This window comes from Mangifera indica, unplaced genomic scaffold (genome assembly GCF_011075055.1).
Source record: "Mangifera indica cultivar Alphonso unplaced genomic scaffold, CATAS_Mindica_2.1 Un_0112, whole genome shotgun sequence".
Lineage (NCBI taxonomy): Eukaryota > Viridiplantae > Streptophyta > Magnoliopsida > Sapindales > Anacardiaceae > Mangifera > Mangifera indica.
Window position 1 is genome coordinate 59,412 of NW_025401204.1, and position 17,095 is coordinate 76,506.

At 34.0% G+C, this 17,095-nt stretch overlaps 2 protein-coding genes and 1 long non-coding RNA gene across 5 annotated transcripts; 2 read left to right on the forward strand and 1 right to left on the reverse strand.

Moving 5' to 3' along the window:
- Positions 1–435: 435 nt before the first annotated feature.
- On the forward strand, positions 436–8,931 carry LOC123207850 (5'-3' exoribonuclease 3-like). Of its 2 annotated transcripts, XM_044625350.1 has the most exons (22): positions 436–732; positions 812–914; positions 1,155–1,231; positions 1,813–2,004; positions 2,144–2,263; positions 2,401–2,463; positions 3,041–3,112; positions 3,239–3,403; positions 3,576–3,653; positions 3,764–3,850; positions 4,509–4,751; positions 5,518–5,613; positions 5,704–5,774; positions 6,019–6,147; positions 6,235–6,311; positions 6,392–6,432; positions 6,539–6,613; positions 6,715–6,872; positions 7,441–7,545; positions 7,652–7,727; positions 7,931–8,010; positions 8,163–8,931. In XM_044625350.1, the coding sequence occupies exons 1-22, from the start codon at positions 529–531 to the stop codon at positions 8,899–8,901; spliced, it is 3,051 nt and encodes a 1,016-aa protein (XP_044481285.1). In that variant the 5' UTR covers positions 436–528; the 3' UTR covers positions 8,902–8,931. The 2 variants fall into 2 exon arrangements, with proteins under 2 accessions (XP_044481285.1, XP_044481286.1); XM_044625351.1 differs by lacking the exon at positions 1,813–2,004.
- Positions 8,932–11,281: 2,350 nt separating this feature from the next.
- LOC123207852 lies at positions 11,282–11,952 on the reverse strand. The gene is made up of 2 exons (XR_006500522.1): positions 11,730–11,952; positions 11,282–11,575 (listed from the first exon to the last, which is right to left on the reverse strand). It is a non-coding gene; the product is annotated as an uncharacterized LOC123207852 (long non-coding RNA).
- Positions 11,953–14,219: 2,267 nt separating this feature from the next.
- On the forward strand, positions 14,220–15,968 carry LOC123207851 (cytokinin riboside 5'-monophosphate phosphoribohydrolase LOG1-like). 2 transcript variants are annotated; one of them, XM_044625353.1, is made up of 7 exons: positions 14,220–14,360; positions 14,439–14,536; positions 14,626–14,656; positions 14,735–14,834; positions 14,952–15,022; positions 15,457–15,605; positions 15,783–15,968. In XM_044625353.1, exons 1-7 carry the CDS (start codon positions 14,220–14,222, stop codon positions 15,880–15,882), a joined length of 690 nt encoding a protein of 229 aa, XP_044481288.1. In that variant the 3' UTR covers positions 15,883–15,968. The 2 variants fall into 2 exon arrangements, with proteins under 2 accessions (XP_044481288.1, XP_044481287.1); XM_044625352.1 differs by having other exon boundaries at positions 15,457–15,600; positions 15,787–15,968.
- Positions 15,969–17,095: the final 1,127 nt, after the last annotated feature.

Sequence of the window (17,095 nt, forward strand, 5' to 3'; positions counted from 1 at the left end):
AATAAAATTATATATATTATATATATAAATAATATATTATTATATTACTAAATAATTTTAATTTAATGTTTTATAATTATAATTATAATTATAATAAAAAAAATATTTAATACCATTCACCGAAATCTCAAATTGACATTATTGCAGCGGCGCATGCGCACAGCTAATTCCCAGCTTTGGATTTTATTACCAAGATTCATTCAATGGACGGAACAAAAGGTTGTGACAACGTGGGTGAATTTGACCCGTTGGATTAAAGAGATCAAGAGTTAGGAGACATGTCAAATCATTTTTATATTTTTACAAGACAAAAGCACCCTCACTTCTTTCCAAATTTCCCGCTATTTGTTCAATAACTCAGGGGTATTGCTGTCCAACTATTTACTCTCGTGCTCGTTCTGGGCGCCAAACAGAACTTTAAAGCACGGCTTATTTTCTCTCGTTTAATTAATTTGTCCTTCCGTTTTAAGCCTAGCGTGTTCAGAGTTTTGTGAGACATTTTTCAGATTTCCAGCTCCATTTTTAGTAATGGGGGTACCAGCTTTTTACAGATGGTTAGTTGATAAGTTTCCACGAATTGTGGTGGATGTCATCGAGGAAATGCCTGTTGAAATTAACGGGGTTAAGATTCCCTTGGATACAAGGAACCCGAATCCTAATAAAATGGAATTCGATCATTTGTATCTTGACATGAACGGGATTATTCATCCTTGCTTTCACCCTGAAGACAGGGTAACTTGCAATTCAGTTTCATTTACTCTACTACAATTTCAAGTCAGTTAATTAACTGACAATGCAATGATTCTTGCAGCCTGCGCCTACAACTTTTGATGAGCTATTTCAGCGTATTTTCGATTACATTGATAGGCTTTTTGTGCTGGTGCGACCTCGAAAGCTGCTGTACATGGCTATCGGTGAGTGTTTAGTGTGAAATGTTTGTAATACTGATTATGCGGAAAAACATGTAAAAGTTTGTATGAATTGTTTCGAGCAGTAGAAATGTTTTGAGTAATTGTTATGTGTATTGTTTGTAATACTGATTATGACGGAAAATCTTTTTGAACTTTGATTAAATTGTTTCATGCAGTAGAACTGGATTCACTTATAATTATGAGTATTTTTTATAAAACTGATTACATGAAAATATCTTGTAGATGGTGTTGCTCCACGGGCTAAAATGAATCAACAGCGATCTCGGCGTTTTAGAGCTGCTAAGGATGCTGCAGATGCGGTATGTAGTTCCTTTCTTGGACACAAGGTGGTCAGATCAATGCGTGTACTGTTAGATGCAATTATCGGCAACCAATTTTTCATGGAACAGTGAATTCTGTATTTATATGCTTGATGTTTTCGTATATTAGTGGATAAAGACAAGTGCTGGAGGCTCACAAAAGTATATTTCTATGATTGCTAAATTGTAGTTAGAGTTTTGCTAGTTACACATATTCTGGAGTTACTTTTTTGATTTCATGGATGAGTTTGAGAACATATTCTACGGAAACCAAGGATAGATCATGTACTGATGTGCTCTTCCTCTTATAGATTGACTTGTTTCTCAGTTATAAGTTATTGATTGGGAAAATATTAGCCCTTTAACAGGAGAATCTAAGGCCTTCCTTGTTCAGTTGTTCCCTTTTTTTCAATTGCTATCTAGGAATTTTTTAGAGGTTGTATGGATTGTAGGTGTTTGTGTTCCAATCAACGTTCAGTACCTTTTCCTCACCCTAAACTTAAAAAAAATAGACAAAAACTATGGAAGTGAGAAAAATGAGTCATGGGATAGATGTTGATTCATTAGTTTATATTTTATAGGCAGCTGAAGAAGAACGGCTGCGGCAGAAATTTGAGGAGGAGGGCAGAGAACTCCCTCCTAAAATTGATTCTGAAGTTTGTGACTCTAATGTTATCACTCCTGGAACTCCATTCATGGCTGCTTTGTCAGTTGCGTTGCAATACTATATTCATCTTAGATTAAATAATGATCCTGGATGGGAAAAAGTCAAGGTACCATCACTGTCACTGTTCTGTGATTACCTTTGTATTTATTTATTTTTTCTAAAATCAAAATAATGTTCTTGCCCTTGGGGTTCATTACAAGATAAACAACAGTTATTTACCATTTGCTTACATTTTCTTTTTGCAGGTTATTCTTTCTGATGCTAATGTCCCTGGTGAAGGGGAACACAAAATTATGTCATATATTCGTCTTCAAAGAAATCTTGCTGGTTTTGATCCGAATACACGTCATTGCCTATATGGTTTGGTAAATTTCTCCCTTAGAGCCTATGCTTTCATTTCTGATGGCAACATTAGCTTTGATTAGGTATTGTACACCAATGCCATACCCTAATTATTCTGTGACTAACATGGTCCTTTTTTGTTTATTTTGCTAAATGCCAGGATGCAGATCTAATTATGTTGGCTTTGGCTACCCATGAAATTCATTTTTCAATCCTTAGACAGGTTTGCATTTTGCTATTGTTGTCTGCTGTTTTATTATGTATTTATGCAACATGTAATAGTGAGGGGAGATACTGTTTCATTTCCTTGAAATTCACTCACTGTTTCTGTCTTAACTGTCTTTTTTTGATGAATCAAGTTCTGTGGATTTTCATTCCAGTGTTTTAAAACCTGGACTGGCTGGTCCAACAAGAACTTGTTCAATCCAGTCTGTGTCAAGGCTAAATCTCAATTTAGCCATCAAACCGAATTTATCTGGGTGAATGTTGCCTTTTACAATAATCAAGCAAAATGCCAATGATAGTTTTTGAAATAAGGTTGTTATTTGTATTTGGATTGATTTTATTTATCAAATTTGCCTTTTTTAATAATCAAGCAAATTGCAAGTGGCCTTATTTTAAATAAGGTTGTTATTTGGATTTGGATGGATTTATTTTTGTAAATTCATTAGCTGTTTGACTGGGTCAATGCATTGTCTGGTTCCAAAAACATTGTTCATTATCATAATATTTGACAGTTGAAGCCCCCGTCTGTCAGTCTCAGACTCTCAGCGTGTTGAGTAAGCTTGCTTTGTGGTCAGATGGGTCATTTAGCTGAAGATTGTGAAGGAAAAGGAAAGAGGAAATCAGGTGAATTTGATGAGCCTTACCAGGTAAGTTTTAATTTAAATGTGCTTAATATAGTTGCTGGTGTAAATTTGTTTCATAATGTGCGAACAGGATAATTATATGTATTTTCTGGCCCCTCATTTCCCAATTTATCCTTTTCTTGACTGCAGTTTCTTAACATTTGGACTCTTCGTGAATACCTGGAATATGAAATGAGAATTCCTAATCCGCCATTTGAGATTGATATTGAATGCATTTTTGATGATTTTATCTTTATGTGCTTCTTTGTTGGCAATGACTTTGTGCCGCATATGCCTACGCTGGAGATTCGTGAGGTATGTAATCTTTTGTCAAGTTGCTGGCCAATTTTGATCTACCTATTTTAGTTTTGGGTTGAAACTTGCTAACCAGCTGTCCATTTGGAATGTTTCAACCAGAACTGCAGTAGCAGTTGTAAATATAAGGCTAACCTTTATTTCCTTTCTTTATTCTATGCATATTTTTCAGGGTGCAATCAACTTGTTGATTACAGTATACAAGAAGGAGTTTAGGGCTATGGGTGGTTACTTGACTGATGGAGGCAAGGTAATAAACTGATTGTGTTATTTGTTGTATATTTTTATGGTGTTTCGGTTCTCTAACTGCATTTGGGTTTTCTTTTTCGCTCATGGAAAATTGCTTATTTCCTTTCTCAGCCAAATTTGATCAGGGTGGAGCGTTTCATTCAAGCTGTTGGATCCTATGAGGATAGAATATTTCAGAATAGAGCATGGTTGCACCAGGTTTTTTCTTTTTTCTCCACATCAACACGGAATTCTTCACCATGAAATGTTAACTAAATATATATCTGCTGTAAATGTCAGGAATTATTTTTTATCATGTGGATGTTGGTTCCTATGGGGATAAGTCTTCCAGATAAGTGCGTTGCTGCATCAGATTTCTCCTTTTTCCCCACATGAACATTTGACTTGTTCTGCATGAGATGCAAAGTGAATATATAACAGTCGGATAAGTTTGGATTTTTTTTATAATGTGTAACCGGTTGAATGCACACCAAAGTTCTGGCTGGTTTGTTTCCTTTTCGTTGTATGACCTACTATGATACCAGTCCACGGCACTTTAGACTTCAAATTAGGTCCTTGGAAGTATTGGCCCAGGATTTCACAAATTAAGTATTTTTAATTAAGATGGTGGCATCATTTGCTGATATAGGTTGTGATGTACTAGATGTCTTTCCTTGATAAAAAGAAAATAAAAATTAAGGGAGAATATGTTGGGAATCCTTTAGTTTGAATGAGAATATAACAGTGTATATTTATTTCTATTATGGAGAAGTGAGGCTCCTAGCTGTTTTAGGCTCTTACCAGAATTGTTTTGGTTAATAGATTAACAATATTTTGTTGCAATGATTGTCATTTTAGTATGGTTTATATTTAACAGAGGCAGGCTGAACGAAGCAAGCGTGAAAAGGCTCAAGCAAAAAGTGGAGACAATGCTGAGCCCCTATCCCAACCTGATTCTTTGGTTCCTGTTTCACGGTTTCATGGTTCTTGCCTTGCTTCTGGTCCTTCAGTCCTTGACTATCAGAAGCAGGAAAATAGAGAAGGTTTGAAAACAAAGGTGAAGGAGATACTTCGCAAGAAATCTGATGCTTTTAACTCGGAAAATCCAGAAGAAGATAAGGTTTGATTTTGATGTTTCATTATGATGAGTCATATAAAATTGCTACATGATGTTTCTTTTGCTGATTATATTTTACCTTTGAAATTTTCAACAGCACAATGAGAACATAGTCTGATTGGGAATTGGGGGCAAGCCCGGTCTTTTGTATTTTATAAGGAAAACCAAAAATTTTTTTTATTGCTGGGATTGTGTGATTAAGATTAAGCAAAGTTTTTTTTAATATTATTTTTAACATTTCCTGGTCTTTTGTATTTTATAAGAAAAACCTAAAATTTTGTTATTGTTGGGACTTGAACTTTGATATAATTTGTGTATGTCATCAGTATAAGTTTATTTTTATGTTAATGTTATTTAGATTTTATATTTAATGGGTAATTATATAAAGTTGTTTTGAATATTATTTTTAACATTTATTTAAACAGTTCATCGGTTTAACCACGAGTCAACTGATCTGATCATTGGTTGAACCATATTGGGCCCTTCACTGCTTTGTTTCTAAAAACATTGGAAGAGCATATTCATTCTTAAAGCTCAGTAGCTATTTGCTTATATTTAATTAAATTTTATGGATTGTTTTTTCTTTCAAGAAGTAAATAATGAAACACCACAATTAGGCGTATTTGCACTTATAATTTGCCATGATGTAATATTTATATTGTGATGTAATTTTAAATGATAAACAGCCAAGTAGTGGGCAAAACAAATTTTTCTTATTTTGGCCATGCACATTTTTCATTTGGATGTTAGCCTTATTTTGTTTTATTAGATTAAATTGGGAGAGCCAGGATGGAAAGAAAGGTATTATGAAGAGAAGTTTGATGCAAAAACTCCTGAGGAACGTGAATATATACAAAAAGATGTTGTAAGTTCAATGAACTTTAGTGTTATGTTAATGTTTATATCTTTCAATCAGTGTTGGCTTGTCTTATGTACTTGACTTTCAATTGAGTAGGTGTTGCGTTACACAGAAGGTTTATGCTGGGTTATGAATTATTACTATGAAGGTGTCTGCTCTTGGCAGTGGTGAGCATTTTCTTCTTTTGACTTCTTGTAATTTCTTGTACTTCTTCATGAGCTTCTGATTAGTGATACAATCGTCAAAAACTTCCTAGACAATTTTGGCATTTATATTTTGGGAGACTCAAAACAGAACTTGTCAGTTATTGTGCTGTTTTTATTCATGTCAGCCTCACAGGAGCAAGTCAATCTTGAAATTGCATCCAATTTTTTCTTCAAATTTGATCTTAATGCCATTTTGGTGTTTCAGGTTTTATCCTTATCATTATGCACCTTTTGCTTCTGATCTCAAAGATCTTGGTGAGCTGGATATCAGGTTTGAACTGGGTCAGCCTTTCAAACCATTCAGTCAACTATTGGGAGTCTTGCCTGCTGCAAGGTGTGCTATTTACTTAATGTAATTATTATATTTAATTTCTGATAAGTTCCGTAGTCAGGAATGTATTGACTGTAACCTATTTTTCAGTGCTCATGCACTCCCTGATCGGTACAGAATATTGATGACAGATCCAAATTCAGGAATAATTGATTTTTACCGATCTGGTATGGAGATCTCCCTTGCTTATTTGTTATTAACTAAATGCCTTTTGAGTTTTGTCTTCTCAATATATTTCCTGTGTCAGATTTCAAAGTGGACATGAATGGGAAACGATATGCCTGGCAGGTGAATTTATATTTTTTTTCCCTTTTGTTTAGCTTTGTGTTGAAAATAACATTCTATTTAATCCCTTTCTTTACTACTTTATACATTTCTACTTGATTTTTTTAAGGGTATTGTGAAGTTGCCTTTCATTGACGAAGCCCGCCTTCTTGCTGAGGTTAAGAAAGTTGAACATACTTTGACGGTATGCTACTAAGCGTTAATGTGATGTATGCACTGTTTTCATTTCTTTTCATGAGATCATTTTATATTAATTAATCCAAATAACCTGTAAATCTTCTGTAGGAGGAGGAAGTGCAGAGAAACAGTATGATGTCCAACATGCTTTTTGTGCTATCAACCCACCCTCTCTTTGCAAGCATCAATACACTTGATGAACATTGTAAACAATTGACATGCAAAGAGCAGGCTGAAGTCAAGGAACGTATCAAACCTGAGTTAAGGTTTGTGTTGCTATGGCCAAACATTTTCATATACTTCTAGCTCTGGAAGCTGATTGCTGCTTAAGGGAGTTTGTTTGACTTTTAGGATTTTAAGTTGTTTCTGTCTAGTTTCTGCAAGTATAAATTCATGCCAGTAGATATTAATATTACCTTCTTGTTTCAATGATTCATTTGTTTCACCTGTTTCATAAAGTATGATATATATAAGGTAATTCATGTAATTAGCCTTAGAATTTTATGCCATGGTTCATTTATAACTTGGTTCATATAATTATTGAACCTAGTTTTGATCACCATTTTAACTTTTCATGTTTTTAGAAAGGAAAAATGAAGGCAAATTATGTTTTTCCTGGATATACTGATGTTCCTAATGGTTGAAAATTAAATTCGCTTGTATTGATGCTATTATGACTTTAACAATGATAGTAATCATTAAACAGTTTGAAATCACTTTGGCCTACTATGTTTAGGTTTCTCATAATTTCACATGCACATTTAATGCAGTGTTCTAGTTTATGTTTAGTTTATTTTTGGAATGTGTTGTGATTTTATTTAGTGTTATGTGCAGTGGTGGGATGAACGGTTATATCTCCCCTTGTACTGGTGATTCTCATCCTCCGATAGTCAGGTCTCCAGCTCAGGGGATGGAAGATATTGTGGGCAACCAAGTTGTGTAAGCTTCTAATTATTGAATATAATGTTTCATTAGGTTATTAAATTGAAGATACTCTAGTATTTGCTAATTGATTTTCTTTTTCCTTATCTTCCGTGGTTTCCAGTTGTGCTGAATACAAACTCCCAGATACACATAAGCACACCACCCGACTTCCTGATGGTGTCATATTTCCTAGAGGGGTAAGTACTAGTGAGGCCTATATGCTGTGAATGCATAAATAGTGAATGTAGTGAGCCATATGTGTGTCTTATATGTCTAAATCTTAGACTTGACATTTTATTCAGTTACCAAAGTTAATGCATGAGAATTCAGAATGTTAAGTAGGCTTGATTCTTTAACTCAAATGTGACACTAAAATTTAATGTAAATTTTATTATTGCAGATGGTGCAACTGGATGATCTAAACCCTGAGCCTACGCAATGGCATGAAGATTCTGCGAGAAGACCCTATGAAAAAGGAAGGTATATATGTTCTTCAATTCAGTGAGAAGCCAATGCAAAATGGGATGCTCAACTTTAGAAGTTTCTTCTTCCTGTGTTAATTACCTGTGGATTATTATAGAATGTTTTTTTTTTATTATGTTTTAAATAATTGATTTGGTTTCTGCTTTTAGGCAAAATTTCCGAGGTATCATTTCTGGTCATGAGCTGGAAGAGGCATTAGTTAATAGATTACAATTGGAGGAGGATCACAATGGGTATGGTAATCGAATGCAGTGTACACCAGTACCTTATACTGCTGCGGCACCCTATGTCCCTTCGGTTCCTTCCTATCATGGTTACAGGGGTTATGATAACCCTCGATCTTCAGTTCCTGCCCATTCCTACAATGGTGGGTATGGTCAACGCCATTTGTCATCAACTCCTCACCCTCCTTACAGGCCTCATTTTTCATATGATAGAAATAATTGGTCAGCTAACCAGGGAGAGCTTCCAATGAATTTTTGTGGCCCTTCAGGAATCCAGCTGAGCCATCGACCTAGGTACACACCTGGGAGGCCTATGGCTCAACCGTCTGGGTCAACTGCATATACACATCAAGGTGGTTACACTGGCTTTCAGTGCTACCAACCACTTGGTGCTGGTAGTGCACAGCAGTGGAGTGTGCCACAGGCAAGCCAGAGCATTCCCAGAGGCTCAGGTTATGGTCACCACCATTACAAAAGAAATCAGAACCAACAACTCCATAGTCAACCAAGAGGAAATCAGAGTTTTTATGAAAACAGAGGAAACCAGTACAAGTATCAAAATAGAGGAAACCAGGGTCACAACCAGCCTAACAATCAACCGAGAGTAAGCCATGGCCATCAACAATGTAACAATCGATATTCAGTATTGGATGAAACGGAATGACCACGGTCTTATATTTCAAAGTGATGAATATTAAGCATGAAAAAGAAAAGACCTATTATTGTTAAAATATCATCTCCAAACCTAATGCATGTTCAAGAAAGTAGAATTAGATAAGTAATTGGCTTATAGATTAGAAATTTAACTGGTTTGATATAGTGACTTGAAATCTGAAAGAGGAGGTTCAGTTTCGGGTGTAGAACAGGTGTTAGTATAGGCATTCCACATATAACTCATATCATTGCATGATGTTGAAGACAATAGCATTAGTATCACCACTGTTTTAACAGTCATTACCTAAGGCCTAAGAACGATTGTTTGATCAGATGGAACAATCGATTGTTGTGAGTATAAATTTGCTATGACTTCTGGGTTTTTAGACAGTTTTGAAAGGTTCAAGAGAGCTTAGGGGTAAGTTTTTTCCATCTGATATTAGAGACTGAAAAGTTTTCTTTTCAATCTCTTTTTAGAGAGTTGAAAAGAGCTTTGGGTTTTCGCAGAACGGTGCCAGCTATCCTTCTAAATCTCGTAGTCTCATCTTTAATTTCTCTTAACAAAATCATGGGCCCAAAGGGAGCTTTCTTATTGATTCGAATCCCAAAAATCTGATATACTAGGGCCTCTGTTCATTTTTCTCACTAATAAGGTCGCAAAGATCTAGGGAGCCCACTCTTATTTTAGAATCAAGGCTATGCACGTGTGCATTTACGGGTCACGCGTGCGATTGATTTGCTTCTGCCTTCGTTGTTGTTGTCAACTCTTTGCAAGGAAATTATTTGTGTATTAATTTTCAACTTTGATTGAAAATATAAATGTTCATTTGTTTTATATGTAGACATACACATATATATTACATTTTGATATTCAATCAGAGTTGAATAAATAACTACAGATTATATATAAAAATAAATAAAATTATGGTTATCCATTTTAAATATATAAATAAATATATATTTGATGACAACTAATTTTGAAATAAAAATAAAATAATATTTAATTATATAATAATATATATTAGTGTATATTATTTATGTATTTAAAATAAATATATATATTATTGCTGTTAACCAATGCATAGTTTAGACGATTGATTCCTCACTTTGACTATCGAGTATCCCACCTTATTTTAAAGCATCTTGTAGTGTAATCTCTCTGGAACATTTTTGCAATCGAAATTCCTTTAATCTTTAGTCTTGAAATTGCTTTAAGAGCTAGAAGAAAGTCGCCATTCGAAAGTTTTAGTAGTAGAATCCTCCATCAACGTTGAAGGAATTAATCATATTATAATGGAGCTGACGTGTTTAAAAGGGTTTTGGGTATTTAATTATAATCTAGCACTGAAATTTGAACTCAGTGATGTCAATTATGAACTTATTGATGTAAAAAAATAATTATCAGAAGCTGCACATTAATCAATAATCGTGACTAGCTAACTGTACTTATCAGCATTGTCGAGTTGGGGTTTAGATGAGTCATCTTTACGTAATTGGAGACTAAAAAAGAGTTACACGTGATAAATTAGACTTTAATACGATTAATTAATATTATGTAATATAAATTTTCATCTCTATATTTATACTTCCAGTACACATGCAACGCAGGCAGCTCTCTTGTCTTCTAGCTCCATCATTAACACGAAGCCCCTTCAGAATGTAGACAAGAAAGGTGACCTCTGCCATGGCGCCTTATAATAATAATAAATTTAATCAACTTTTGAATAGATCTAACTGGCGAACCAGAAAGTTATTCAACGGAATCAGATCCAGTTTCTAAGAAAATGTCATACAAAATCCGAAAAAAAACTTTGTCACCGACCGCACATAGTCACCACCTGCAAAGCTTATAATAAGACTGACTGACGCTCTAACTCTATGCTATCCAGCTAAATGAATAAACCCATTTGTATTTTTTTTTTAAATTAAGTAGGGTTAGGTTATTTCTTCTTCCACCTTCCAAAACCTCAAACGCCTTCCTCTTGAGATGTGTTCTTCTCTTAACCACATCCTTGGAACATTACTAACTCAACTATTTTATTGCAGTTATTACATTATTAGTCAACACACTCAAATGATCGATTCCTCTTTTCATGGAAAATGCTTGAAATATCATTCTTTAATAACATAATCTTGGAATTGTTGATCATTTCGTCTATAAGACACAAGACACATGAATCTTGCTATCTGATTAGTGGGTGAAGGTCCTGCTCGATAATGAGCGGACAGGGTAAGGGCATAACTCCTGGCCGGGTGTAGTTGTTTGAGACTTTGAGCTTAACCCATAAAAAAATCTCTCTTACGAATTCAATAAGAATCCTAGGGTTTATCTTAACTACAAAAATCCTAATATATAAACAAATTATTGTCTCGTATAGATGGCAGAACAATTCATTAGTAAACAGATTCATTATACCGAGATAGTTGAAGGGATATTAAAATAATATTAACTCTCTTATTGTTAATCCTGTTTTCGGCGACAAGAGATCTAACCATTGTTTGTATTATTCATTTCACACGCTCTCTGATTCATTGAAAAAATTGACAGGTAGATGTAGATGGTGATGTTATATACGTTTCTGTTCTCATCACTTCAATTATCTGCTGAAGACAAGTCGAATTCGGAAGTAAACAACCAGCTATTCAGTGACCCATCTTCAAATATAAAACTCCCAAGGAAGAACCTGCAACGAAACACAAGGCAACGACCAGCCATATTAGATATATCAAATAAGTTTGTGCTGATTGGATAAGAAATGTTGAATTGAATAAGAACAATATTAAAAAATTAATGTTAGAGATAAAGAAGTATTCTTTGTACATGGAGCAAGAATCAACCTTATGTATCCTTCAATCAAATTCCATCTGGAGAATTTTACTCCGTTAATCTTGAGGCCGCACAGTGGGAAATAAAGATGTGGATTTGATCCGAGAATCTTCCAGTCAATTGGCATGGTGGTGTATCTTCGAGTTCAATCTCTTCCGGATGGACATGTGATGTGTCCAAATATCGCCCTTTTAGAAATCTTTGGCGTTCAACCATTAGCATAGTGGAGTTTTAATACACTATCTGACTGACAATTTGGTATACTTTAACCATCTATTTAAAGGTGGTTTAGGGTTTTGTCATTGATGAACAGTACTCGAGCATTATAGAACAAAGTGGGTTACATCATAAATGAATAGACGGTGGGTAGATAGGGACGAAGAATATGTACGATTTATGCTAATTCATCCCAAAAAAAATTACGTTAAATATAGTTAATATTATTTAAGTGATAAAAAAAATGTATTTATTAATAAATTTATGTATTAATGGTAAAAAAAAAAAATATGCTTATTTTTAAGACAAATCTATTAATATTCTTATTAATTAAAAAAAAACAAAGCTCAATTAGAATCTCTATTCCCAAGAAAAATCCTAATAGGTTAAGCTCAAATCATTTTCAGATAACAAACCTTTACCCACTGACCAAGTAGCGGAAACCATGTACGTTAGCATAATTTCTTATAGACGAAATGATCATCGATTCCAACCCTTCAGAATTTTGATTAGGTCAAAGGGCAAGGCAGACAGAGTGAATGTCTATGAGTAGACAGTTGTATATGAACCACCAGAAATACAGCTGTGATACATAGAACAAACACAATTTATATCAGTAGGTCCAACTGATACAATCTTGATTCATAAATGAAATGAGATTCATCAGATCGATGCATGGATGGATCCCTCTTCTGTATATCGAACATTGCGGTGCTAAATTTCATTGTATTCTACTTCTTCTCAAGAATAATGCACTTTTTGAGTTTTGAGGAGAAGGAACCTTCCTATCTACCCACTCTAATTCATTTTTATTCATAATTCTCAAGTGGGAAAGACTACAAATCGTAGTCGTATCACGTGTACTTCATCACGTTTTTGTGTACTTTGTTCCCCAACTTTAATTTTTACTTGGTAACTCGTTGAAGAGAAATAATCCTAGTTGATAATCTCTTCAAGAATTTGGAATATACTGAAGATATATCAAAATTAAAATTTTAATTTATTTGATGTAGTAATCGTAAGATTAATTTCAATTACTCTTTGACATGGTCAAATAAGAGTTCATCTTTAAAAGAAAAATTAATATTTCTATTTCATTTCTATCTTTCTTTTCATTAATTGAAATGCAACTTATTCAATTCTATTATTATAATAATACTATATACTAAAGACCACGGAGACATGAAGATGACTATGATCCACCACCTTCTCAAATCCCATTATCTCATCTCTTCCCCATTGATATAGATAAAATCTCAAAATAGTTTGAGATTATTTAGTATATGGTTTTAATAAATAAAAACCATAAAGTTATTTCCAATGATTTAAACAAGGAGAAAGGAGGATATAAAATGTAGTATTTTGGGTAATGGAGATGGCAATTGTTCCCTTCCCAATGGGATTCTCATAAATATGTGAAGATGAGAAAGAAAAAATCTCTTAAACAGGGATGACGATAAATCTCTCCCCACCCTCTAAAAGTAATTAATAATTTAAAATATATCATAATATATATTAATATTCATATTAATAATATATAGTAATATTCATATTCAAAATATAGTAATATTCATATTAATATTAATATTCAAAATTTTAGCACATGGAACTAGTAATCGGTTAAAGAATACCTCCATTTTTAAATATAAACAACGATTAAAGGGAAAATAGAAAGTGGATAGTGATTATGGTATAGTAGTCTTACTAGGGATTGAATAAGAATAACGAGAAATAGAAATTAATTGGGTGGAAAGAAAATGGTGAAGGGAAAAAGATAGCGAAAGAGATTTTTTTCATAGTATAAAGACAAAGATTCATTGTCATCTCCATAACGAGAATGGTGATAGGTTTTATCTAATGGGGACGGGAAATGTAATATTCAATCCCATCTCACCCTCTTACCATTTCTACTAGGTAACATGTATGTATAAAAAGTTTATCTTAGAAAACAAAAGAAAGGGAAAATAGGAGTTGTATTTATTATCATAATGTTCCTGCAACACTTGGTATCTAGAATTGAACTGTCAGAAAAACAAAGAGTGAAAATGACACCCAAAATTATATATCAAGAGATGAGAAGATGAGAGAAAAGGAAATTGTAAGGCATAGTTGGGTGGGTGGGGGCAATGATTTGATGTAAAAAGGGACCAATGAAAGCAATTTATATTCCCTGGACTTCAGGGTTTTGGTTTTGATTTTGAAGGGATTGGTAAGCTGACACTTGATAATTCTCCTTAAATTACGTCCTGAAACACAAATCCATTTCTCCTTAAATCTTTCCTCTTATGGAAAATCTCCAACAGCAGCAACAACAACGCCTCCCTTCCATGAAATCAAGATTTAAACGTGCTTGTGTTTTCTGTGGTAGCAGCCCTGGCAAGAGTCCAAGCTACCAGATTGCTGCTACTCAGCTTGGCAAACAACTGGTACTAAATTATTTCAAGTTTAAAGATTGGAGATAACCCAGAAGATTTTATTCCGAATTGAAGTATTTATATATGCAGGTTGAAAGGAACATTGACTTGGTTTATGGAGGAGGAAGCATTGGGTTGATGGGGCTTGTCTCTCAAGCTGTTTTTGATGGTGGTCGCCATGTTTTGGGGTATGAAAACTTGCTAGCTCTATAATATTCATCTGCTCTGTCTCTGTCACTCACCTTTTTTATTCTTTTCTTTTCTTTTCTTCCTGCAGAGTAATTCCTAGAACTCTTATGCCAAGAGAGGTAATGGACTGTTTATCGTCAAGATGTAGAGCTAAAATGTATTACAGAATGAATCTAAATTTCAGTTGTTGAATTCAGATAACTGGAGAGACTGTTGGAGAAGTAAGAGCTGTATCAGGCATGCACCAACGAAAAGCTGAAATGGCACGCCAGGCTGATGCTTTTATTGCCTTACCAGGTTCATATTTTTCTATAATTAAAATGATGAATCGCCCATCTTCCATTGTTGTTAGTGGGTGCTTGCTTCCGAAGATATGTCTGTAAAAGGTCAAGCCAACTGAAATTCAATTTGCAGGTGGCTATGGAACTCTGGAAGAACTCTTGGAAGTGATTACTTGGGCTCAGCTGGGAATTCATGACAAACCTGTAACTATTTCTATCTTCACCTTAATGAAAACAAAAGCACTTCAACATTTTACCTTCTGTTTACAGAGTCGAACTGGACATCAAATCAGTGTTAAGAGATGTAGGACCGATGAACTGTTTAAATAAATATTAATATTCAAAACTTTTTTGCAGAATTAATCGTTAACCATATAATCCAAATCACTTTTAACATATGGATAAATTTGGTCTGATGGCACAAACATACTATATTAATACTGATGAAGTGCTGAATTTTTTGTGCTGAAGCCACAAACCCAGGGGGTATCAGCGATTGGACTATAGTTCACCCTAGTCCAGTTACTAATCTGGTTTTAGCCCAGTCGAACTGGGCAACCAGATGGTCCGGTCCGGATTTTAAATCCATGATTTTACCCACAAAAGTGTAGATAAAATGACAATATTTCCGGATGCAGGTGGGGTTACTGAACGTTGATGGATATTACAATTCACTCTTATCATTCATAGACAAAGCTGTCGATGAAGGTTTCATAGCACCAGCGGCCAGACATATTATTGTATCTGCACCAACTGCTTATGAGCTCATGTGCAAGCTTGAGGTATGTAATGGCATTCTATATTACTTGGGAATGATAAGATAGTTAAATAGTATCTGAACTCTTAAATTGTCAAACAATGATGGATTTTGCATCCGAATCGGATAATATACACACGTGCTACACGATTTTGAAATGATATATTAGAGCCAGGGTCCATTCATCTTAACCAGTTCTGTGTTTGTGCAGGAATATGTTCCCAAGCACTCTGGAGTGGCATCCAAGTTAAGCTGGGAGATGGAGCAGCAATTGGGTCACACAACAAAGTCAGATATTGCTCGTTGACTTGTATAAACAAATTATGGCAGATTAACAACCGTAGATTCTAGCTAATATTTATACAACACACTGTTCTTAATTGTAGCAGTGGATCCCGCTGTGAATTCATTTTTTTTTTTAAATTATATGTTTGTTTACTTTGTCAATTAGAATCACATTCTCAAACCTTGAGATTAGTTTAGTCGATGACAGATTAAATAAACATTTGAAAAATATTTAATAAAATTATAGTTTTGTGATATGATGCATATCCTTTTCTAAATATACTCCATAGGGATTAATTTAACTTGATCCGAGCTAAATCTTGGATTAATTCAAGTTTGGATTAAAATCATAATATTTAATTTTAATTATAGTTCGAGCTTATTTAAACTGGTATATAATATTATTAAAAAATTATTAACAAAATTAATAATAATGTCATTAGAAGGGGTGAACAATGTAATCAATACAATGATTAAGAAACGAATGAATTTCAAATTAAATTAAAACTTTAACTTAAAATAGATAGGCTTAAATCGAGTTGTAGATTTAATATGAACCAATGAGATATTCCCATACTCAACATGTATGAGCAAACGGAATTGTTAAAAATGTGATTTAATTAATAGTTTTCCCATATCTGTAATTACTGCTTTCATCATTTTTATAATTATTTTGTGTGATTCTTTTTCACTTCCGAATTGATGGGTTGTTAAAAAATTGCTTTCAAATAAGAGAGATTGATTGGGACACACAGAAATATAAAAAAATGGAATCCGTAAAGAACTTGCTTGTACATCATTTCCCCGTCTCATTGTTGGTCTCTTTCAACTAGAAAAAAAGAAATGCTCTTATATATTTTTTTTCTTGCCATTTAAGGAATCTTCGAATGTTAATAGCTTTAACAGTATAAGCCAAAGCTACAAAAATGAAAGACATTACAGTGATACTCGCAGATGATTGTTTTTTCCAAGCATAATTAAGAAAGAAGCTCACACCTATCACATAAGGTTGGATCCAAACCAAGCCAACATTTGCTCTGCTTGAATTCCTCTGATGAAAATGATGATACTGTTATCCTATTCTGTTCAATTGAACGAGTTTAAGTTGATGCCCATGTTCAGGCTCAGTAAGATAGAATCCAACGATACTATCATGTATACAAACGGTTTGGAGCTGAACCAGAAGAAATTTTAAAATTGTTTTTGGGGTGTTTTGATTTGTTTAATGGAGATAT